General features: G+C 40.2%; 1 protein-coding gene and 1 non-coding gene across 2 annotated transcripts in view; one reads left to right on the plus strand and one right to left on the minus strand.

Annotated features, from left to right (window-relative positions):
• The window catches only part of LOC138194460 (A disintegrin and metalloproteinase with thrombospondin motifs 16), a 51,443-nt gene extending 30,491 nt beyond the window's left edge, over nucleotides 1-20,952 (plus strand). Inside the window, exons 12-24 of the mRNA XM_069143212.1 lie at nucleotides 807-955; nucleotides 2,205-2,377; nucleotides 2,527-2,657; nucleotides 2,963-3,086; nucleotides 3,272-3,516; nucleotides 3,671-3,812; nucleotides 5,177-5,303; nucleotides 16,189-16,393; nucleotides 17,959-18,153; nucleotides 18,273-18,329; nucleotides 18,522-18,737; nucleotides 18,907-19,054; nucleotides 19,137-20,952. Of these exons, the coding sequence (XP_068999313.1) occupies nucleotides 807-955; nucleotides 2,205-2,377; nucleotides 2,527-2,657; nucleotides 2,963-3,086; nucleotides 3,272-3,516; nucleotides 3,671-3,812; nucleotides 5,177-5,303; nucleotides 16,189-16,393; nucleotides 17,959-18,153; nucleotides 18,273-18,329; nucleotides 18,522-18,737; nucleotides 18,907-19,054; nucleotides 19,137-19,252 (2,028 nt within the window). The 3' untranslated portion in view covers nucleotides 19,253-20,952. The remainder of the gene's footprint in view (nucleotides 1-806; nucleotides 956-2,204; nucleotides 2,378-2,526; nucleotides 2,658-2,962; nucleotides 3,087-3,271; nucleotides 3,517-3,670; nucleotides 3,813-5,176; nucleotides 5,304-16,188; nucleotides 16,394-17,958; nucleotides 18,154-18,272; nucleotides 18,330-18,521; nucleotides 18,738-18,906; nucleotides 19,055-19,136) is intronic.
• A 2,646-nt stretch (nucleotides 20,953-23,598) lies between these two features.
• On the minus strand, nucleotides 23,599-23,670 carry trnae-cuc (transfer RNA glutamic acid (anticodon CUC)). Its single transcript has one exon. It is a non-coding gene; the product is annotated as a tRNA-Glu (tRNA).
• Nucleotides 23,671-24,191: the final 521 nt, after the last annotated feature.

Here is a 24,191-nt window from a genome sequence, read left to right on the forward strand (position 1 = left end):
AGAGCAAAAAGAAGCAACTGGTAACTTCATGTGTGTGCATACCTCTATGCACACTCAGCAGGCCACCAGTCACCAGACTGAGAAGGAAAAATTGTCCTTTTCAGATTAGGAGAATGTGGGAAAGTTTTTCGGTATTGCATTGTAAAAATCCTCTCCCAGTTTTAGGTAGAATCCAGATATAAATACATATAAGTCTCAAAAGGCAGATACTCCACCCTTGGAGTTGATTTGCACTGGAAAGAAGTCAAATTATCTCAGTCCCTTGGCGGATATTTATTCTTTTGTTTCTGTTTTTTGTTGTCATCAGTGAAGAAATATTGATTTGTGAATTGTTGGCAACAGTATTTTAGCGTTTCTTGTGTTTTTATCGGGGGGGGGGGGGGTATATTTGACTGCTTTTGTAAAGAAAAAATGGAATGAGGTCCAAAAGGTGAAATCCAGGATATTGAAAATTAAATGCAGATATAACAGTGCAAACAGCACGAGACCTTTTTTTCCAGACCGTGTTTGGCTTTGCTCTGATAATTCAAGCTGATGATAGTTCAAGCTACTGCGTTTCCAAAACGCAGCACAACTGGAGTTTCATTGATAGATTGGGAGCATGTAACCAGGACTGGAGCACAGCCTTTTCGACAGTAGTTAAACCTGAAAGTTATTAGTGACCTCTTCTATTATTGGTCATCATAAAGAAGATAAAATGTTTGGTTCACTGTCTGTGTGTTTTTGACACTTTTATGTCTGCTTCAGTCTCCAGTCTTCTGCGCCTTTCTCTCTTCCACTCATCATACCTCTTTCTTTACTTTTAGTGGTGTCGTAGGGGCCAGTGTGTGAAACAGGGTGATGAGGGCCCGAGGCCTCAGCATGGCCACTGGTCGGAGTGGTCATCATGGTCCGCCTGCTCTCGGAGCTGCGAGAGCGGAGTCACCCATCGAGACAGGCAGTGCAACAACCCCAGGTAGACAAACAGTTGCTGGATAAGATAAAAAAAAAAAAAAAAAAAAAAAAAACGACACAAAAATTGTAATATCTCCAACTGAGGAATTTGGGAAACACTGGGACTGATACCAAGCACATTTTTAATTATTGACAAAGCCAGGTTATTTATCCATGTGTCCAGTCTGAAACCTAAACTAGGCTAATCTAACCCCTTCATGATGCAGAGACATTAGTCTGGTTTCAAATTTATGTAACTCTCAGGAAGAAAGAGAAAAGGACTGTTAGACACCTAACTGCTGTTGTCTCTGTTGTTGTTGATTACCAAAGCAAAACTACTGAAATGTAAATTTGCAGTGCACACAGAAGATTTATCAAGTGACTGCTTTGTTACAGAGATTGTTTGTAGTGTCTGTGCTAGTTTGACTCAGGGCCAAGAGTATATTAAGATGTGATTAAAATAGTGAAGATCACTCACATGGTTCTGTCGCTTCATCACTTATCTGCTCACTTAGTTCCCTACTCATGAGTCACTCAGGATTATTTGCGCTGTCAGTCAGTCAGGGCCCCTATCCCAAATACCCAGACCTCCTTTATATTTTGTCATGCCAAAATCCTGACAAGTGGTGGGCTAAATTAGACAGAGAGTGATGAGGAGAACTAGGGAGAGAGAGAGAGGGGAGGAAAGATGGTGGTGGAGAGAGGAGGGGCTGAGGAGAGATGACAGAGAAGGGATTAAAAAAGTGAAAGATGAAATTTAGAGATATGAAAGGAAAGAACCTGAGAGCGCGAGTGGGATAAGTGACAATGTGATTGGACGGCTTATAGAAGATGTAATTGTCCCGTGGAGGGGATTTTTTTTTTTAGGAACATAGCCCGAGGATATACACCTGTGATTGGAGAAGCCGTCACAAAGGCACACTCACATACACAGCCGCATATAGAAGGAAGTATACCCATGTATTAGTCATGATTGAACAATGAAATCTAGTGTTCTTTGTAACACAGTAGAGTTTGAATTTTGCTCACGCGGCAGATCAGAAGCAACATAAGTGTTTTCTTTTTTCGCACTGGATTGAATCATGTCAGTGCTTTGCACTACTACCTGTGTGCTGAGTGTCAACACACACATGCAAGCATTCATATAAAAAGAAATCAGGACATTGCATAGAAAATCAGTGGAATACTACATCTTAATGATATGAATATAGGAGTACGATGCAACAAACGTAAATCTTTGTTACATGACATGTTTGTGTCCATCTCTGCAGACCTGCATACGGAGGGAAGTTCTGCGAGGGCTCCTCCAGGTCATACAAACTCTGTAATACGGAGGATTGTCCCCCCAACACCGTCGACTACAGAGCACGACAGTGTGCTGAGTTCAACAGCAAACAGTTCAGAGGATGGTACTACACCTGGAGACCATACACGAGAGTTGACGGTGAAGCAGTTGTCCTATTCATATTCAAATTTTCAGATTTTTTTTTTTTTTTTTTTTTTTTTTTTTTTTTTAAATCCTAAAAAAGAAAGTTTTCTAAAACAATGTTTCCTCTGGCCCCTGTGTGGTTACCTCTTTTTTTTTTCTTCCAGATCAAGACTTATGCAAACTTTACTGCTTTGCTGAAGGATATGATTTCTTCTTTGCTCTGGCCAGCAAAGTTAAGGATGGGACACTTTGTTCCCAGGACAGCTCTAATGTCTGCATCGAAGGACTGTGTGAGGTAATTTTAAACGTTAAGCAGAGACAGTTTGACTGAACATTGATTTCAAAGTATATGGAGTTGCTCCTTTTTTTTTCTGAAGAATGACACCATCAATGAGGTCTTTGAAGTCGAGCTATAAAACTTGAGTCAGGACTTAGCAGTAGGAAACATCAACAAACACCCATGTCTTGTCATGAACAATAAAAAGCTGTTTTGTCACCACATATGGAATAAATGTTTTCAACTGTTGTCATCTATTGCGTTGTATCATGTCATTTAGCATTTTATGTATATAATGTCCTTGTGATGTTTTTCTTCCACAGAGAGTGGGCTGCGACCATGTTTTGGGCTCCACAGCTGTGCCTGATGCTTGTGGGGTGTGTAAAGGAGACAACTCCACCTGCAAGATCTACAAAGGACAGTACACGAAGCAACATTATACGAACCGTAGGTCATCCTAATTCACTAGTTAGGTTTATTGGTTTTGGTGATTTAATTTAAAATATCCTAAAAGCTTTTGACTTATTTGTTGTCCCAGATATTGAAACTCAAAACTATTAAACTTTTGTTTTAGTTTTATTGGGATATTTGCAGCTTTTCATGCTCGTTTAAAGTTTTGTACTCTTTCTCAGAGTATTATGGGGTAGTGACCATTCCACCAGGAGCTCGGAGTATTCGTGTGGTGGAACTGAATACATCCAGCTCCTACCTGGCTGTCAGGGACACCCAGAGACGCTACTACCTTAACGGTCACTGGACGGTGGACTGGCCAGGCCGACACCCCATTGCTGGAGCTATTTTTGAGTACAAGAGACCATATAACAGACCAGAGAGCCTCGTATCAGCCGGCCCCACCAATGAGACACTGATCGTAGAGGTAAACAATCAGTGGACTCAGAAATTTTGCTTCAATATGTCACTTGTTTATGTGTATATTTTTTCATATCTTCCATCCTGTCTGTCATTCCTTTTTGATTTGCTCCTCACTTCTTTATGTGTTAACTTGCCAACACATCATTTTCTTTCATTAGATACTGTTGCAGGGCTGGAACCCAGGTGTGCGTTGGGAATATACTCTCAAGAAAAGTGATGAGAAGCTAATGAAGAATCACATCAAACACAATTATACGTGGGCCATCATACGCTCCCAGTGCTCAGCGACTTGTGCCGGAGGTACAAATAGAATTTTTATGTTTTTTTCATATATAGTTCCAAAAAATATTTCAAAGTCTTTTGCCTCGATGAAAAAGGACAGATCACCTCTAATCTAAATCAGGGTCAGACCACAGATTAAGAGGAAAGGTTGTAGATTGATAGATAAGCATCTAAAGCTCAGTCTGGCCTCTGTGACCTCTAATAAGGCTTTTAGCTGCAGGTTAAATGGAGAGGAGAGCCTTCCCATTATTACTGAGAGGACATTAGAGACTCCTGTTTGGAACCGGTGGGACCGCTTCTTGTTCTACTGGAGACCCGCTATTACACACACACACACACACACACACACACACACACACACACACACACACACACACACACACACACACACACACACACAACAGCAAGCAAGCACACACATGCATGTCTGCGACCAGTGGTCTTTGTCCCAGCAGAGGCCTGGTATTAAACTAGTAGCCACACACACACGCTCTAATGACCTGAACAGATAATTTGTGGCCAGAGGTTAAGGGACAAAGGTGTGTGTGTGTGCACATGTGTGTTCACTCATACACTCTTCTCTTTGAGGGTGCTTGTATGGGTGTATTTGTGCATGTGCACTTGCTTGGCTTCATGAGTGCGAAGAAAGCCCCCAGTGTAGAATTCCTATTGATTGACCCTGCAGGTCAAAGTTCCCCACCCTGGTCCGCTGCAGTCCACCCTAACCACCTCCACCTTTCCGCGTCCTGATTGGAGGCCGTGATGGGTTGGGGGTTGTTTGCTTTATTAAAGAGGGTGACTGACTAACTGACCCGTATGAGTCGAGATGTGCAGACTGACCTTGCCTAAAGCCAAATAACAGCCAAAGGGACCTGTTAACCTGGGATTTAAGTTTCACGCAAATCAAACACTGTCAGCGCAGCATTTGTGGCAGAAGAAGTTACCAACAAAAAGTCACAGCATTTAGAGAGAACTAGCTCCCTTTAATGAAGAAGGTTAAAGAAAAAGACCAAATCATTTCTTTTATATGACACATGTGCAGAGAGAGGTGTGGCAAAAAGGCACACGTTTTAATATCTATCAACATTCTTTTACCCCCCTCCACAGTGTGTGAAACATATTGGCTTTGCGATATTAAAAATGTCACATATTCGCATGTGTTCACATGTATATTATGAGCAAACATTTAATAGCATCCTGATTTAAATTCCAGATTTTTTTTTTTTTTTTTTTTTTTGTCAAGTTGTTGTTTCCAAGATATTCAATAGACTGCATTAACATGCAAATTAGTTTTGTAGTGGTCAAGTGTAGATTGCAAAATGAAAATGATATTCTCCTTTAAAGATGATATGCCTGAACTTGTTAATCTACAACCCATACAGGCCAAATGAACACCAAGGCAGCATGTTACAAAGACTTAAGAGTGCAGGTGAACATGTCGTACTGCAACTCCAGATCAAGACCAGCTACTGGACTGATGCCCTGCAACTCCCAACCATGTCCTGCCAGGTCAGAACCTATGAGCTATAATACGTCAATGTTGTGTTTGCGAGCTTTCCTGTGTTGTCGTCCAGTCATATGAATGCAGTTATTCAGTTGCTGTTGTTTTGTCCAGAAATTCAAGGGTTCTCTATCATGATTATGTTTTTTAGCCATGTTAGTGTCATAACTCTTCATATATCGATGTTTGCTGCTCAACTGGTCCACCACTTTGGTCCAGAGTGAAATATGTCTGTAACTATTGGATAGATGGCCATGAAGGTTTGTACAGACAATCATGGTGTCCACAGGAATAATCCTGGTGACTTTGGTGATACTGCCTTTTTGTCCAGCTCCAACGTGAGGTTGACTTTTAGTTCTGGCTTAGTTTGTAGTCTGTAGTGAAATATCTCAACAACAATTGGATGGATTGACATTAGATGTGGTACAGACATTCACATTCAGCTGGGAATGAATTTGTAACCACTTTGGTGATTCCCTGATTTTTCATCTAGCGCCGCCATCAGCTCAAAATATAACAATTATTGATGTGTTACTTCCTTTAGTTTTTAACTAAATACCTGCATACTTCTAAATACTATCGACCCTCTAAGCTTAAGCTTGTGTATAGTCATAATTAACAAATGTTAACTTGTTAACATGCTGAACTATTCTGGTCATTATGGTGAATATTATACCTGTGTACCATCAGCTTGTCAGCATTTTCTTGGTGAGCATGTTAACATGCTGATCTGAACATTTAGCTGGAAGCCCCAGCCTCACAGAGCTGTCAGCATGGCTGCAGACTCTTGTTGTTAAGATGAGTTTATGTGATTCAAATATCACAACTCATTCAGCTCAAACCACAGAAAGTCTGTGAAAATGTTCTAAAGCTTGTGAATGACCTCATTAATATCTCCACTCAGGTTTAACTGTCTCTCAGTCTGCACATCATTAAAAATGGTATTGGGACTGTGCAGACATTTCCTCATATTTTCCTGATACAAACTTTGGTTGGAAAACGGCACAATTTTTGGCTGCTGTAGACTTCAGGGTATGTCAATTATTCAATTGTTTATTTAACGTATCCTGGAACATCAATATAGCGTACCGTAGGCTAAGTGACAGCTGAAACTTTGTTGGCTATAACAGCTTTTGCACACATATGTTCATGTTTGGATCAGCTTTAGGGCCACCAACTAAGTAGGATGATATCTATCTTCATGTGAGAAGACAGCATTTTTTTGTATTCTCTCTGATTTGCCTTGATGATCCTTCTATCAGTCTCTTTTTGTTCAGTGTCTCCCACTTTACCGCTGGGTTTCCAGTTTTTTTTCTTGCTACCTTCTGTCCTTCTCACCGTCTTCCCTCCTTGCTCCTCCTGACCGCCATGTGTTATTGGCCTACAACACCTTCACATCTGTTCTGTGATTTCTTCACATGCAGTGTCAAAAGAGCTTTTTACTGGTTGAGTCAATTCTTCCGCACTTCCCACACTATCTCCTCATAATAAAGCGAATGAAGGGTGTCAGGCAGGACTGACCGAATTCTCCACCCTTCTCCAGCCCATTAACGCACCTGTTCTGTGATGATGACATTCCTCCCTTTTTGTAATGAAAAATACACTTTGGCCAAAACATGTGTGTGAGACGCAGGGAAGACAAGGAAAGTTTCACTGGACGTTCTGTTCGTGTCTTCATCCAGTTCACCATGAAACCTCACCAACTGTCAGGAATACTTAGCTTCTGTGTTTGTTTAAAACAAAGGGCCAAGAACTTGTAAATCTGCTCACATGAAGCATCACTTTGGGACCCAAGCTCTTAAGCAAACTTTAACTCTCTGGCCATATGGACCCACCTACAACTTGTTTTTTATTGTTTTAGTTCTTTAGTACACTGGTGTATGCAAAACGCTGAGCCAGTTTATTTAGTGGGACATGTTGGTTCGCTTACAAACTGTGGTGCTTAGGACCTATTTTCCCACAAGGTTGCAAGAGAAACAGGCCCAAGACTAATTTACATTTGGGATGTAGTTATCCTATGTTATCCTTTTGGCAAGCAGGCGTTCCCAGATGTTGTGAAATGTCACCGATGTCACCTTGAGTGGCACGAACATTTCTCTATGATGTATGACATACCAGACAGAGCGAGAGTGGGAGCGAGACCCACTGATGATTGTGTGGTTTCAGGGTGCGGCTCTGGGATCTTGGCAAACTTAAGCTGGTTTGGTCTCGGACGCTCAGGGTCGAGGCAGAGGATCAAAGATCAGTCAGCGGGGTCTGATGCTGTGGACATCATAGGGAGGGGTTCGCCTGTTGACAGGCAGGACATGTATGAACACACACGCACACACACACACACGCACACGCACACACAAGGGAAATGTCCCTCCCTTGTCTGTGCTGCTCTGGACAGTGTCATGCAGGGTAAAGTCCTGGCCAGAAAACATATCAGTGAAAGACACTCTTGGGAGCGGGGAACTTGAGGTTTTGTTGATAATGATGAGGTTTCAAATCATTGTTTTTGAGTTTACACATATACGCATGGTATTTACAACAGGTTGTTGGCCACTGAATATATTAATACCAGTCAAATCTGTGCTGTGACCAACTGAGATAAAGTATCTCATTCCTACAACAGCTGTTTCTGAGGTATTACTTCCCCTGAGCACATTAGTGGTTGGAGTAATAATTTCTAAGATATCACTCAGACATGTTCTCTTGGGTCTACAGTACTCCTGTAAGACAGGAAGGTTACCGGTGCAAAATATGATGAAGATGAAGATGGTTACTTTTCTCGTAGCTACCAATGTGCACTAACAGAGAGGATACATCTGGTGTCGTGAGACGTTTTGCCACTATTTGGTATATTCAATTTAATTAATTTATACAGCGTCAAATCTCAACATTAGCGATCCCAGGGCACTTAACATAATAATGTTGAGACCGTACAATAAGAAGAGTCCACAATTTCTATGGAAAACATGAAAAAGATTCACACAAAAAAATGTTTTTTTTACAAAACATTGACAGTCCTGTAATTTCTAAAGTGTGATTGAACTTATAGAATACATTACCTCTGCTAACTGCTTTTCACTTCATTGTTTATAGTCTACAATTATTAGCCACAAACAAAACAGTACAACTTCTGAGCATCCACTCAACCGCACTCTTACTTGAAACACTTTTCATTGAGATTGTGGACAACATCTGCAAACCAAATGGAGGAACTGCTCAACTTTCTTGCACTGCGAGATTTAAAACTGACATCTGCCACTTAAAATGTTCTTTGCTGGATAAATTAAAAGAGCATTTACAGCTTGGAACCTCTACTAAGGCGACCACTGTAAAGCAGGGCAGCTCCAGAGTTGACGATGCCTGTCTTTCAAGGAACAACAAGAGAATTTGTCTCGTGTCTTTTGACAGCTGCTGTTGAGGCGTCAGTTCCTCTGTGGCTCTATTCGGAGTATTCCCTCGCACAGTCTTAGCAGTGGTCTGAAATATCAGCCAAATTCTTCGAAATGAAGGGGACACTGCTGACAAGTTGTGCCTTGATTTATGAGCAGAGAAGGGTTTAGCTGAGAGTCTGACCTCATCTTGGTCAGTGTTGCATGTGCATGTCCAGAAAAATTCTGCTGTGGTACGTCCAAAAGTGACTTCGTCCCCGGCTTTTAAAACTCTTTTGTTCTGTTGCAGCCAAACTAAGCCATTAAAAATGCTTTTAAAACTCACATTATTAGCAGATATTAAAGGGCCATACCAGAGACAGGCACAAGGCCTTGATGTGCCTTTTTGCTTTCTATGATGATGATGCTAATTGGGTGCAATGTAATACAAGGGCATTTTTAAAGTTTAAGAATAGATGAAGTCGTACAGGAGAGCAACAACTTTACATTGAGGTGTCAGAGATACAACAACATTCTGCGCTGCTGCTGCATGAGCTACAAAAGTTTTTTGTTTGCATTTGTATGCATACAATGTAATATAACATATAGGTTGTAAATGCAGTAATGGTGTACTGTGTGATGCTGTTGTAACAGAGAGCATAATGCCTGGCCATCAGCTGCTGTCTGGCACACACACACGAAGAAGACATGGCTGGGCAGGAGAGGAACAGTGGTGGTGTCCGATTACTCTGAAGCTCACTTCCACCCAAACTTTCTCACCCTCTCATCAACACAATTTTAAGTGTCTCTACTGCGCCCCACCCTGAAATCAGTGCAGCCAATAGACTAAAACCACAACAATCTATTAGCACTGATGCAAACAGTCATATTCATTACTCTAGTACCATATTCTCAATGCTTTCTTTGGAATCTCCCTCTTGACCATGAAAAAATCTCTCTTTAATCTGCATTGCATTACGGTGTCCCAACACCTGCTAAAGAAAAAAAAATGAAACTCTAATGTTTCAAAAATATTTTCTCAGGGATACAGTATTATAGAGGGCACCAATATTATGTAATCTGCTCTGAAATCATGGAATCCCAATTACGTTAGCATTTATCTCATGTTTTATGGTCACCAGCAGCTGTTCAAAAGGGGATTTTTTTTTTTTTTCCTCTGCATAGCAGTGTCATTGCCTGAATATTTCCCTCTCGCTCAGTTTGTGTGCGTCTCCGTTTTGGAACAGGTATCCTAGGAAAAAGCTGTGTGATGACCACAGAGCTGTCTCATATTCACTGACATAAAGTAGTGATCACGTTGACAGAAAACATATAAATAAAGTGCTCAGGAACGAAGGCTGCGTCCTACAGATCTTTGTTAGGTCAGACATTTTAAGTAATGATGGCATGTTTGTGGTTCATTGTGTCATCGTGTGTAGTGATGCGCTGTATATTATGTAGTCATTCCCACTTTGTTTTCACTGTCAGGTTCAAGAAAAGCTGGTGCTGTGAGTACAGCGCTGCACTGCTAGCTGTACTGATGAGTCCCTCCCCAGCTCAAAAAGAGCTCTGAGGCACTTTGGATAAAAACATCTTCCAAATGTTTTATTAGGATGGCTACCATCATACTCCACCTGCAGTCTGCAATATTAACTGTAGGACTGGATTACTGTAATTACCGTTACAGAGGGTTTATTTTTTCTTTAATACCACACAAACGTTTCAGGTAATTATAATGTTGAATTAAAACTAAGTAAAGAAAACACATTTGAACTAAGATTAGCTTCCCAAATGGCTGTCAACTGACAAGATGACATTAATGCAGTAAAAAAAAAAACTGTATAGAGCAGAATAGTAACAAAAAAAGTAAAAAAAAAAAGTCAAAATTACTTGTTTCCAAAGCTTTCAACACATCTTGTGGCCTTACTCAGTGGATGTTCAGTTGTCATGGGAATGGTTTAATTGTTTTGCATGACCTGCGTGCTAAATTATCATTATCTGACATCAGGGTCACAAAATAACATAAACATAAAACATGGTTTACAATGTAAAATGTAAAATGTGTCACAAATGGTGTTTTTTTTATTTACTTAATTCTTTAAAGAATGCTCCAATGTCCTGAATAGATCTTTTTGACAACAGACATGCTGTACTCACAACATTACTAATGTTATAAGCTCCAACTATTGTCTGCTGTAAAGAGGTGTCGACGGTACACAACAGAAACCAATGAGTAATATGGGTAAAAAAAAAGAAACATGTCATTGATACTGTAAGTTTAAGGAAATTGAACTTGGCTCTAGTTGTCACCCGTTTCCCTTAATATTATTACAGGTTGATAAATATGCGTTCACTATACTCGCTTAGGGAAGCATGACATTTTTTTTGGCCTCCAAAATTGGACATGGCTGAAAAGGTCTGGGATGCACCTGGTACATTATAGTAAGCTCAGTAAATGTTTCTCGACCTCCTGTAGGAATCAATAAAAGCACTGATAAGATTTTTCTTTTTCTTAAAATGTCATGCTAAGATTTATTTACTGCACTCTAAAAGTGGTGTATATTGAAACACGACTCGTTGAATTGTCTAAGTTATGTTTATCAATCAAGCTCTTGTAGAAGTCAGATATCACAAATTTACATATTACTACATATTGAACCCTGTATGTACGTGCACCAAACTCATGTAGTGTATAATGTTTCTATGCCACGCTTTCAGTGGAAAATCGAATTATGCTCCTATTGGTAAATGGATCGTAGTGGAGTCAGGAAACTAAATGTTTCAGGGCATACATCCAGGATCTGCTCCCAGTTTCCATCTGTCTGTTTCCCTCTGTCACTCTCACACACACACACACACACACACACACACACACACACACACACACACACACACACACACACACACACAGAAATGAAGACTTTGAGGTCAGTGGTGAGACCTCTCTGTCCCACCTCTCACCCAGCCACATACACACACTGTTGTCAGACCTCCACTGCAGTGTCTATTACCTGGGTGGCTTCAGGCTCAGCTGTAAGTCTAATGGCCTGGATGCTTTGATGTGCTGTCCTTTTTTTTTTTTTTTTTTTTTCGTGTCCTGTCCAACCCTGTCCTATCGAACACATACACACACACACACACACACACACACACACACACACACACACACACACACACACGCACACACACATGCACACACACTGGTACCACTGAGCAGTCAGCCAAAGATAGCTGTCATTCAGTCTAAATTGTGCTCAGGTCACAGCACTTCCAGTCGTTCAGCAGGGATTTGTGAAGCTGTGGCTGTATGACAAACACTCTCTGTCTGTATCTTTTAAAGAGCTCATATAAATATGTTCAGATTTAGTCTCCCTTCTTCTCAAGTACTCCAACACAGCTTTTCCTCTGCTCTCTTGTGGTTATCTTATATGCCTCCTTGTTTTTCTTTCCCCTCTTACCTTCTTTCTCACCCCACTACTTACAAAGTTACACACGGCTCTCCTATCAGCATTTGCTCACTAATGGATCTGTGTGTTTACACTGAGTTGAGGAAGCAGTGATAATGGTGGCCATAAAGTAATTGAACAACAGTTTATGCTCATCTCTTGGCCTTATCGCCGTCATTATCTATAGCTGGAGCTGCTTCGGTGTGCATGCAAGTCCATTTGTGTGCATGTAACTGCGGGAGGAGCCATGTATTGGCAAGACATTCAGAAACTATTCTGCTGATTGCAACTTTTATACTAATGCAACAGATTTTGATTGTTTTGATAGATCATTTAGATAATTAATGAATTTAAAGCAATTCTCCACTTTTGTGGTTGCATTGACTGCGTAAATTACCAGACTTCATATTCAAACACTAAAAGCTTCAGTACTCATGAGATTGAAGAATATTTGCACAATAACATTGATATCGTACAAATAATAATACAATTTATTTGTATAGCACCTTTCATACAAAAAAATGCAGCTGAAAGGGCTTTACAGCCAGGAAATTACATACAGTGTATCACATAAAAACAGATACGTAAGAAATGAGATGCATAAGATCAGATAAAATTAATTTATTAAACACAAATACAGTTAAAATACATAATGTAACTGCATTTTAAAGGTGCAGTAGTTCAAGAGCAGGCACGTGCAAGAGAGCTTCAAGAGTGGCAAGTTAAAGGCTAATGTAATGTTTTGAGCTTTCTTTTAAAAGTATTAATTGAGCTAGCTTCCCTGATATCTACAGGTAATGTGTTCATAGTGTGAACATTAGATAATCTATATCTTTCCTATTGGTTGTGTAAACCTCCAGGCCACTTTTGCATTAATTTACACTCACATCAGAGCGTCTTACACCATTGCAGCACATATAAAGCTCAGATTTCCTATTAAATGTCAATAACATGCTTATAATATAGTGTTTGCGAGGATCTCATTTATATATCCTACTATATTAATGTGCTGTTTCATGGTTTAATCAACCAGAACTGGTTTTGTTTGTACTTCTCTTATAACTATATAGTATAGAGCATCTTTATAGAACAAAACTGAAACATATTTTACTTCATATGCTCCTTTTTTAAACAATAATACGGACAACTTTTTTAAAGAGCATCAGGTTTTTACAGTTTGTGGCTGTCCTCCTGCATAAACTGTGAGCTTAGACCAAACACATGCTGGACCAACTAAAACACACTCGCTAGACTAGCCGGCTGCAATCATCAGTCCATCGCTGCATGTCATACTATTCTGAGGCCGTGTAGTTATTTCATTTTGCTGTGTCTGCACCCACTGAGTTGGACTTAACAAGCATCACATCATGGAAAAGGGTGTCCGGTGTCCACTCGCATTTAGAGCATGATATCACTCTGTCTCACAGTGTGGGCACACACTGATACAAGCAACGACAACAACAACAAAAAAACACACGCTGACATATACATATGAAAGTTCAAGCACACAGTGGCAAAGCCATAAATTCTGGTCAGGGGTTATTTAATGCCCCTGGTGTCCATCTCAACAACGTCATTTTGACCACAAAGCCTACCTGACACGCTGCCCACAGGATACCTGATCCCTCGTGCTTCTGTCCAGACAGTGTGATGCTTACTCATCCTTTAACCGCACTGACTGATAGCAGCCAGGGCAAAAATCACAAGGTGGTCTACAACTTGATATGGCATTAGTCAGTGTATTACGCCAATATCCATTTCCATGAAGTCATTACAGAGATAAACCTGTGGTACAAACAAATACCCTTCAATATTAGTTAATGTGTCACCTTTATCGTCCATCACATTAAAATATTTCGCTTACAATAGGTCAGATGACTATATTTGACTTTTCTGTTCAAAAAGCGATACCTGATATGTAACCAAGTGGTGTAAGAGAGCCAAAGCAATATGCCATGAAGTGTGTTAGTATGATGTCATGCTGTAGCAGGTTGGTAAAAGTTCATACATATAAAATCCATGATATCAACTCACCACTACAAACTTGTTACGTCATAGAAATCCTGTGAAGTTTTGTTTTTTTTTATCTATAAAGCTACACCAATTACAATTACAAAATATATTGAATGTCCTCCCTCTTGAAACCAATAATATGCATAACGTACCCAAATATATCTCATATCTCAGCTCTTAAAAGACACAACGTGGCTCTAAAAATGGCTGTGACTTTAGCTCTGCTTGCATTTACTCATATTGAATGACACCAAGAAGGTTCAGCTGTTATTTCTTTGCCAAAGGCTAATGAATACCAAGTCACCATGTTAAATATGTTACATGTATGTGTTGATCATTTAGTTAGCTGTTTAAAAGAAATAACCAAACAAAAACTTTCTTCCCTATATTCCCCCTACTCTCCCTCAAATCATATTTTGATGATACAACAGTTTGTATCTTCCTGCTGACAAGCCATAGCATAAAAAGACCAGTTGGACTTTGTCCCTCTGTAGTTATTTAGATTCAGTAGTGCATGTATATTGCCCTATAGATCTTTCCTCTTCTCATTCCCCTCATACAACATTCCAGGGAAGTGATGCACCAAATTACTGCAAATAAAGTTTAGACTGTTAATATATACAAGTCAGTGTGCTGACAGAACCGTTTTTGGGTTGTTTGGGGGAGATTGTAGGAGGCTGGGTGGGTACATTGGGGTGAGGTTAGGGAGAGAATGACAGAGTGTGTAATGAAAGATTGAGCTGCCTGCACCTTGAGTTATGAGTCACTAAGAAGAGATGCAACAAGGCTGTAAGGACAAGAGCAGTCTGGGAGAATCAGTGACTTAAGATATTCTACCAAGGAGCAGTGTTGTAAGAAATGAACAAAAATAAATGTGTAAACTTTACTGCCCCAAACTGAGGTGCATAATATAAAGGGTGACATTTTTTTTTTTTTTTTATATATATATATAATTGCTTACATACTCTAATGTGTCGAGTACAAGTGGAGGTAATTATGAAAGAAATATGTCCTCAGCGGCCTTGTGGTAATGTTTAGTTTTAGTGGTCATCAGGGCTGAGTTTGGGCAAGCATGCGGTTTAACATTTTTGTAATGGGGTTTAGGTTACAGTTTAAAAGCCTGGTGTTTCGACTGTTCTGACTTGCTCTAAAGCCAGTCATCCATGAACAAAGTCTAACACCTTATAGATTAAGACCTGTGCCAGTGGTGGAGGAAATCAGATCTTTTACTGAAGTGAAAGTACCAATACACCAATGTAAAATTACTCCATTACAAGGCAAAGTCTTTGTGAAAAATCCTACTTAAGTAAAAGTTAATAAGCAATTGTAGTAAAAGTACTGGTTTTGTCCCACTGACTGATATATAGTGATAAATGATATCATTAGATTATTAATGGTAACGCATCAGTGTGTCAGCAGCATGTTACATTTGTAGGTGCTGCAGGTGGAGCTAGTTTGAACCACTTTACATCCAGTTTTATATCCAAGGACAGCTGATAAATCTGAAGGGTCATCAGGAGAGGAAAAGACAGAGCACAAGTTTTCAGTTTTTCAACTTTTTCTTTGATTTTGGGGAGATATTTGATGATTAAACTTAAACCATGCAAAAAAAAGATTTAGCGGAAAAATCACTATTTGGGTCTGTTAACAACTCATTGACTTCTGAAAGGTTTGTGCTTTTTGTAAGAAGTCAGAAACCAAAAAGGTTGGAAACCACTGGTTTAATTTTCAAAAGTGTTTTTTTTTTAAAAGCTTATCCATCCACTCCAGTTCACCTGATGTCATCAATATATGGAGACTGGTATTTTAATTTTTTTTTTGCATAAGTCTATATAAGTCTATGAATAAGCTACACATACATTAAGTTCTTAGGTTTACAGTCACTTTTATTTTGAAACATCTGCAGTGGCCACAGGAGAAGAGAAGTGACTTTAGATGCAACACTGTGGGTCTTCTCTTCAATTACAGTTATCATTTTGTCATTCATGAGTTCCTGCGGGCTCATCTGAATCAGTGATTGAGGAGCTGCGCATGTTGACTCAGCGGCCTTGTGTTGTGTTCTTTTGTCCCAGCTGGTCTGTCGGAGAGTGGGGGGGGTGCAGCCAGAGCTGTGGGGGAGGTGAGCAGACACGGCAGGTCCAGTGTGTCCAGAAGACCAGCCAGGCCAACGTAGACGCCCTGGCTGACTCTCACTGTGCCCAGTCCACCCCGGTCAGGAGGCAGGCCTGCAACACACACAGCTGTCCACCAGTTTGGACCACTGGGCCATGGTCACAGGTAAAAAGGGCAGGAATGATCATTTTCACCGTGTTTACACTCATACAAGTGGGTGAGGGCATGTTGCTGCTACAAAGCTCTAACCCATAGCTGGAAAAAACACTTCAAAGCCGACACACTCGCCATTCAGCCTGAAGAGCTCGACACATTGGGTTGTTAAGTGGACCCCAGCTTTGATGGCTTCAGCACATTTTATGACAGTGATCTCAGTGGCTTTAAACTATGAATGTGCCCACTGAGACCTCGAGTGTTTCATTCTCTCTCCAATTCCTGTACATTGTGTGCGGTGACTTGTCGCACTGTTAAACTTTTTAACAGCTATTTTATCCCAAATATCCCCAACTACATGGCACAAATGGTGTCCAGTTTACTTGCTCTTTGGTACTCTGTGCCACAGTGCACGTCACAGCTCCGCATTTATTGTATATAGTGAAACACTTTCAAGATTTTGATGTGCACTGTGCCATAAGATGTGTGCTTGAATCAAAATGAATATGGGGGGAACTGTTTGACGGCCTCAGTGGTGTTATTAAGGAACTAAAGCACAGTAAGTCATTGTGTGGAGAATATGGAATGAATATTAATATACTGTATAGAAGTAATTCTGAAATGCTTTCTGTGCATACTTGACTTGTTAAGATTTTTGGCCTGTGACATTTCTTTCCATGTTCACGTCATATTTTAACTACATTCTGTCGAATCTTGAATTCATTTTGATAATTACTTCTTAAGTAGAAAAGCTACCTCTAAAATAATGAGTATATTATAAATGTCCAAGAACAATTGAAACCATTTAGCCAATATTTATTTTATTTTATCTTTGTTAGTGAATGATAAAATGTTCCTTACAATGAGGCCTCGAGTTGACTTTGGAAACTTCTGTAATGTTTGGTTTCATATAGTGGCCCAGTGTAGATTTCATTTATCTTCTTAACTATCTTCTTTATTTGGGCCATTTTTTAACGTAACTGCAGTAAATTATATTGTCATTTGTCAAATGTGACATTGTCACATTTGCTAATCTACCATTGATTAAGAAGTTTTACCTAAAGCATTTTGACAGATCAAAGCGCCATATAAATCCTGTGAAAGTGTCAAAGTCCAAATACACACAAGCCGTAATCAGCAACTGTGACATTTAGACGAGCCGTTGGGATTTCCTTAAGTTTGGTATGTCACAAATTCTCACTGATGTCGTAGCTCAGCACGACCCACTGTCAGAGCGCTCATTTTGTCGCAGAGCTCACAATCAACAGGACCAAATAAAACCAGTGATTGGCCGGGAAGTGTCTCGCTCAGAAAAGAGTCAGTGAATCACAAGAGACGGTCATATCAGTGAGCCTTAAAGTCACAGACACACAACACCCTGTTCTTAGAAAAGCTCCAGAAAGAAGCTTAAAATGGAGATGTAGCACGATATTGAGATGTTTTTTTTGGACTTAAAACCACAAAAATATCTTCTAAAGGATCTTAAGGCTGCAAAAAAAAAAACACCGGAAAAGTGTCAAATATGGGACCTTTAAATATCATGAAATATCTTGATCATGTTTCTTTCTATTTGGCAGTGCTCACGTAAGTGTGGCAATGGTTTGAAGAAGAGGACTGTGCTGTGTACGAACACCGACCCAGTCGTCCAGACACACACACTGCCAGACAGCGTGTGTGCAGGCCTGCCGAAACCTGCCAGTCAAGAATCCTGCTTCATCAAACGCTGCCAGAAACAACGCAAGGTCCAATGGTTTGTCTCCACATGGCAGGAGGTAATTTAATGTAATACATGAAATCGAAACGAGAAACAAAAATTAATGTTCATTTGTAAAAATATTTTTAGCCAATGCAAATAAGTTCTGTTTCTCTCTCTTTTCTGCTCCATGTTTAGTGTTCAGTAACATGCGGTCATGGCCATCAGGCACGCTTCATCAAGTGTGCAGAGAAGGTGTGTATTATATGTCATGGCAATTCTGTGCTTTAATCTCACCACCATATTAAAGTTTTCATTTGTTGTCTCTACTTATGTATGCATGAAAAACGTAAACTGCGCAGACTGTAAGAATTGTTTACTCAATGGTTTTGTGTTGTGTGATGGCATCTTATAACTTTCATCGCATTCCTGTTTTGGGCGATAAAGGACACTGCAGGTAAATACAGAGAGCTTGCTGCCAAGAAGTGCCACCACGTTCCCAAGCCCACAGTAGAGCTGCAGAGGCCCTGTATCCTTGCTGAGTGTCCTGTCCGCACAACCCCGCCAGTCCACCGATGGAGGACGCATCATCACACCTACCCGCCTCAGCCCCTCCCTCACCCTCCACCTCGACCAGAATGGCACTCACCTCCTTGGTCTCAGGTAAGTTAACATAAAGCAGGATTACACAGCTGAAACAAGGGAGAGTTTCTGCTTCTTTTTTTCTGTATTACTTTGTAAACTCATCAACATTTGTTGTTGAGAAAAGACAGGGCCCAGAGTGTGTTATACTTGGCAGATCATCAAAGCCTTGTTTCTTTGTACCTTACAGTGCACTGTGACATGTGGAGGAGGAGTGCAGGCCAGGATGGTCCAATGTCTGGTCCAGGGGAAGCCTTCCTCTGGCTGTACCCTCCATCTTAAACCCTCAGTGTCTCAGGCCTGCAACACCAACTTCTGTCCACAACCTGAGAAGAAAGGTACTGAAGCTCTTACACAATGCTGTTTGAACGAAGTTCTCTTAATTCACCAATAATTCATTTTCCATTTTTTTTTCCACAGACCTTGCGTGTAGGGATTACTTCAACTGGTGTTACCTTGTGCCCCAGCATGGAGTCTGCAACCACAAGTTTTACGGCAAGCAGTGCTGCCAGTCCTGTTCGAATTCCAACCTATAATCATTGGAAGTGACTCAGTCTGTGATACAGACAGATAGGTAGTTAGCTAGTCCAAAGACTACATTTGATGTCCATGCTTGAAAAGACGTGTTTTTGTTTTAAGCGTGTGGCGAGCACTGAAAAACAGAGAACATTTCAATGGAAGTGCAAGAGAGTTGCAGTGCCCTTTGTTCTCCCTGCGATGCCGGACATCTGGATACAAGAACTTGATGCTGACAGCACTACGCAGGAATGTGATCAGGAAAGAACAAATAAAGGAAAGACAGACTTATGAGGAGAAATTCGCAAAATGGGGATCTTGATTAAAGCGAATAGTACTGACATGTCGAAAAGAAACTGAAAACCTGAAAAATCCCCGCTTTGTTTATGTACCGCAACTGAACAGCTCTGTACCCAGGACACCCAACATCTCCCTGTCAGCCAAGGGCTAATGATGGCAGAACAACAAAGAAACAGAAAAACTGTTGACGAGGTTTCAAGCACTGCCACACAACAACTTGAGATACACTCCGGTCTGCTCTGCAGTTCCTGATCAAATGGTAATGAAGGTCTGATAATGAAAAGGGATGTTTCAAAGAAGCAATTAAGTAAAAAATAATCATACCCTAAGCTTGATAAAAAAAATAAAAAAACAGGCTAATCAAAGCGGATTTCTTCAATAGCTGGACAATAGCAGACTGCTCTGTGTTGTCATGAAAAGGAAATAAAAGAAGAAAAAAAACATATAAACAGCATCATACATGAAATAACTGTTTTGAAATAGGACAAAGCTCTGTGAACTGTCTTTTATATCTAGTGGTGCTACAACGTTTTCACATTGATTTCACCCAATCAATTTGAAATCCTCAAGTTTCAGGAAAGAACAAATGAATTGTTGAGACCCATGTACAGTGTTGTCTTGTTTTATTTATTGGCTTTACAATACAGTGTTGCTGGAAGACTGTATTAATAAGCAGTCTAAATGTGTCCTTTTATTACTCTTCCCTAACCCCATAACATGTTTTATCACGTTTCAATACATGCTGAAAAACTGCACCTTTTTACGCAAAACATTTCTTTTAATTTGAAAAACCAGCTGTCCAGTTGAGTGTTGGAAATGTTTATCAGTAACAAACTGTATGAGCATGTTGTTTAAAAAAAAAAAAAATCACTGGTTCATGTTGTATTATTCTGCATTATTCTATAAGGCAGTCATGCATTGCATATATGGCACAAAAATGCATTACATATCAGTTATGGTTTAAAAGACCTGACGGATGATAGCTAATACTGTTCCAATGTGATTTTTTTTTTACAGTGTAAATGAAATAACATTAACAAATGTGTGTCATGACAGCAGTTCAGTCGTAGCGTGAGTCCTAATTTTATTCTTTTTAGTCTGACTGAATTTCATCTTCCATGGGGGGTATCAACTTTTAAACTCGAAATGGATTCTGTCGACATGGAAAAAGGCTCAGGAAGGAAACATGATCTCCAGTCGTACTTTTTTGGCTGAAGTCAACCGGGCATCATGCCCTGACAAAGGATTTGGCTTCCAACATATTGTTAAACATCACTATCATCATCGTTAGATGTTTTCACCTCCATAATAGCAGGGGCTAGACTGTTCTTTCTGCATTTCTGTGGCTTTAATACACAGCTTTGTAACTTTCAGATTTAACCGCTGTATTGTTTGTACATGTAAAGGTATCTGAACTCCAGTCTTTGCTTCTATTCTTTCCACAAAATACAAAATTATATGGTCTATTCCTCCCATACCAAAGCCCCTACATTCTTTTGTCTTATTTAAGATGTCACCAGGCAGGGCTTCACGTTACCCCATGAATTAAAACTAAATTCTAAAGCAATGATGACGCTTCCTTTAGAAGGAGCTCAAAGAGTAGGAAAATGATTGATGAGACTGGATCAAAATAACCAATTCGTGAGCCATAATACTGAAATATTGAGTTAAAAATACTGAAGGCAATTGCAGAGACAGTAGTTCTTTACTGCATGGGTTTTGTCACGAGCAGCAACACCTTTGCCTTGGAGCTACACTGCGTGACTTTTACACATAAGTGATCGTCTGTTACAGTCAATCCACTGCTAAACTAGTTCACACAATGCTGATTCATGCCAGATCAATATCTCTGTAAGCAGAGTTTTTAAATCTGGTGTCTGGTCAGATATTCCTGTGCTGGGCGGTTGAATGCGAACTCGTCACAGTCTATGGTCAGAATACCCAAAGACTTCCGCTGGCTGAATTCTAGTTTAGCACTATAGTAACTTAAATGTGGATAAAATAATTCAATCATGAGGATCTTGTAGAATTTACAAATTCTCTTGCAGAGTTGTGACACCTTTTATTTCATTCATCCTCCATTTTACAGCTGCAAAAGTGGCGATGGAGTTGGGTCAGGCTACTGACGTGCTGGACCTCACCTCACATGCATCAGCGTTCTGCAGTTCAGCATTAAGGCATTATGATATTGAGGTATAAAAATGAACTTGATTTGATTACTTGTTGTTGTTGTTGTTGTTGTTGTGTGTGTGTGTGTGTGTGTGTGTGTGTGTGTGTGTGTGTGTGTCTAGAATAGGCACATCTGCTGCCTTTCTTTTGAACCTTTTTCACTGTTTGTTTAATACACCAGAACCACGTTACACTTCATATCATTAAAAACCTCAATAGGAATTTGATTAAGTTCCTAAAACAGTGTGCATGGGGCTAATGCTAAGAAGATGGAGTTTTCAACATGCAGCGGAGTGCAGCACATAAGCCAAAGGGTACTGGCTAACAGCAATGCCAATGTGGTATTAGGCTTTTCAACACCTATGACATATAGTATCTGGGCTTTACTCTTTAGTCATTTCTCAACAAGTCGAGGAGACACAGATGCCCATAACAAAATAACCATTGTCATAATCCCCGGGGCACAGCCCTAAAGCTTTCAGAGGGAGAGACAGGGAGGAAAGAAGAGTTTGAGAAGAAGTAGGGTGGAAAAAAAAACCAAAAAAAACCAGGAGAGGCAGAATATCTGTGGGTTTCATGCTGTCAGAGAGAAATGGTTGCAGAAAGAGTGAGAAGGATAGGCGGGTAAGAGAAAAGGGGGGTTTTCATCCTTACAAACCAACTCTGTTTGGTTGATTTATAGAAGGCCAACTCTGGCCACTGTGTTACTCTGGTGTGTGTGTGTGTGTGTGTGTGTGTGTGTGTGTGTGTGTGTGTGTGTGTGTAGACACTGAACCGCTGAACATGTGAAGGCCAGAATAACAAAGTTCTCTTTTTCCCAAGCAGATGTTTGCAAGAATTTCAGTGATGCAACAACAGTTTTATTAATTGATGCTAGTTGTGCTTACAAAATTGACACAACACACAAGAAGAGAAGAGAAGAGAAGAGAAGAGAAGAGAAGAGAAGAGAAGAGAAGAGAAGAGAAGAGAAGAGAAGAGAAGAGAAGAGAAGAGAAGAGACAAACAAAAAAAAGTCACATTTCTGTCAACAAAAAAAGAAAGATAAAATCAAACCACACAAGAAGAAAGGGATTAAGAGGATTAAGCCTTTTTCTGTTGTTTATACAAAGATAGTGATCAGACACATGCTTCCTGTAGATAACAAAGGCGATCAAGACAAATCTGGCAACATCTAAAATGTTACCTATCTCATGTCAGGTAACAGAAGAGATTATCTGACAGACAGGAAGCGAGAAAGCTTGCACAACACTCACCTTTCCACTTTAATGAAACTATGCTATCTCTGACTGCATCTGTTTGGAGAGAGCTGGCTCTTTGGCCTTAAGGCTACACTCAGAAAGTTCATCTGAAGTTACAGGGTTATTATCGTTCCATCAGGATGCACCTACAGCAATCCCTTTAGTTGTTTCCGCTCGGCTTAAAACCTGCTGGCACTGTATTAACGGCCAACATACTGGCTCTCTCCATTTATTTGAAAATATGTTAAATTCATGAGAGGCAAATTATTTATTAAATCTATCCATTGGATGAGCAATGGGTTCCAATAAACAAAGTTAAGTGCAGTGGATAGGTTAGAGGCAAAAACCATTTCAGATTGGCCTCGATTTCACACAGAACCATATCAAGGGTCTGCAGGGTTATCAATGAAGGCTCAGAATGAATCCACACAAACACAGCTCAGCCCGGGGCAGTGTCACCAAGGCTAATGGTATGGTTTCTGCCATTCCTTCAGTGTGTGTGTCTGTGTTGTGTGTGTGTGTGTGTGTGTGTGTGTGTGTGTGTGTGCGTGAGAGAGAGGAAACTGTTACCAGAACAACAGCGCCCTCTGCTGACTGTGTATAGAGATTTAGAAATTAGGCAAATATCACAATCTGAGGGACAAAAAAAAAAAAGCGAGTTCCCTGACCGGGAATCGAACCCGGGCCGCGGCGGTGAGAGCGCCGAATCCTAACCACTAGACCACCAGGGAGTGGTGCTCTGATGCGGTACGAGTCGTCGTGAAATCATGTCTATAGTTCCGCGATGGCTCATTGATCTGTCCCTCGTTGTCTGTTGAAACACATTTTAGACACGTGGAGATGTTTGGTTCTAAACAGAAAATGCCACACGTTGAAGACCAATCTTCTAAAGCCAAAAAAAAAAAAAAAAAAAAAAAAAAAAAAAAAAAAAAAAAAAAAAATCACGTGACCACCCCAAACCCCAGTGCTGTTTCGTCACGTGTATCAGAGGGTTTTCGTGCTGGCTTGAATACCAATAATCTTGTCAGTTTGCTAAATGACAAAACTGTAAACTCCGCTTAAAATTCATAAAAGCAGTGCCAGATTCAACCTTTCAATACAGAGGCAGTACCCAGTATTTGCCCGGCAGATGTCGCTATTTTTGACTGTATCGAAAGTCCACGACAAAACAAACTATTTTCAGCAGTAATGCTTCATGCAGATTTTGTGCTCCAGTAATCATTGTTACCAATGTCTCTACATCAGACTGTAA

The sequence above is a fragment of the Embiotoca jacksoni genome, unplaced genomic scaffold (genome assembly GCF_022577435.1).
Source record: "Embiotoca jacksoni isolate LCO1_2020_lvr unplaced genomic scaffold, fEmbJac1.0.p SCAF_11, whole genome shotgun sequence".
NCBI classification, from domain to species: Eukaryota; Metazoa; Chordata; class Actinopteri; family Embiotocidae; genus Embiotoca; species Embiotoca jacksoni.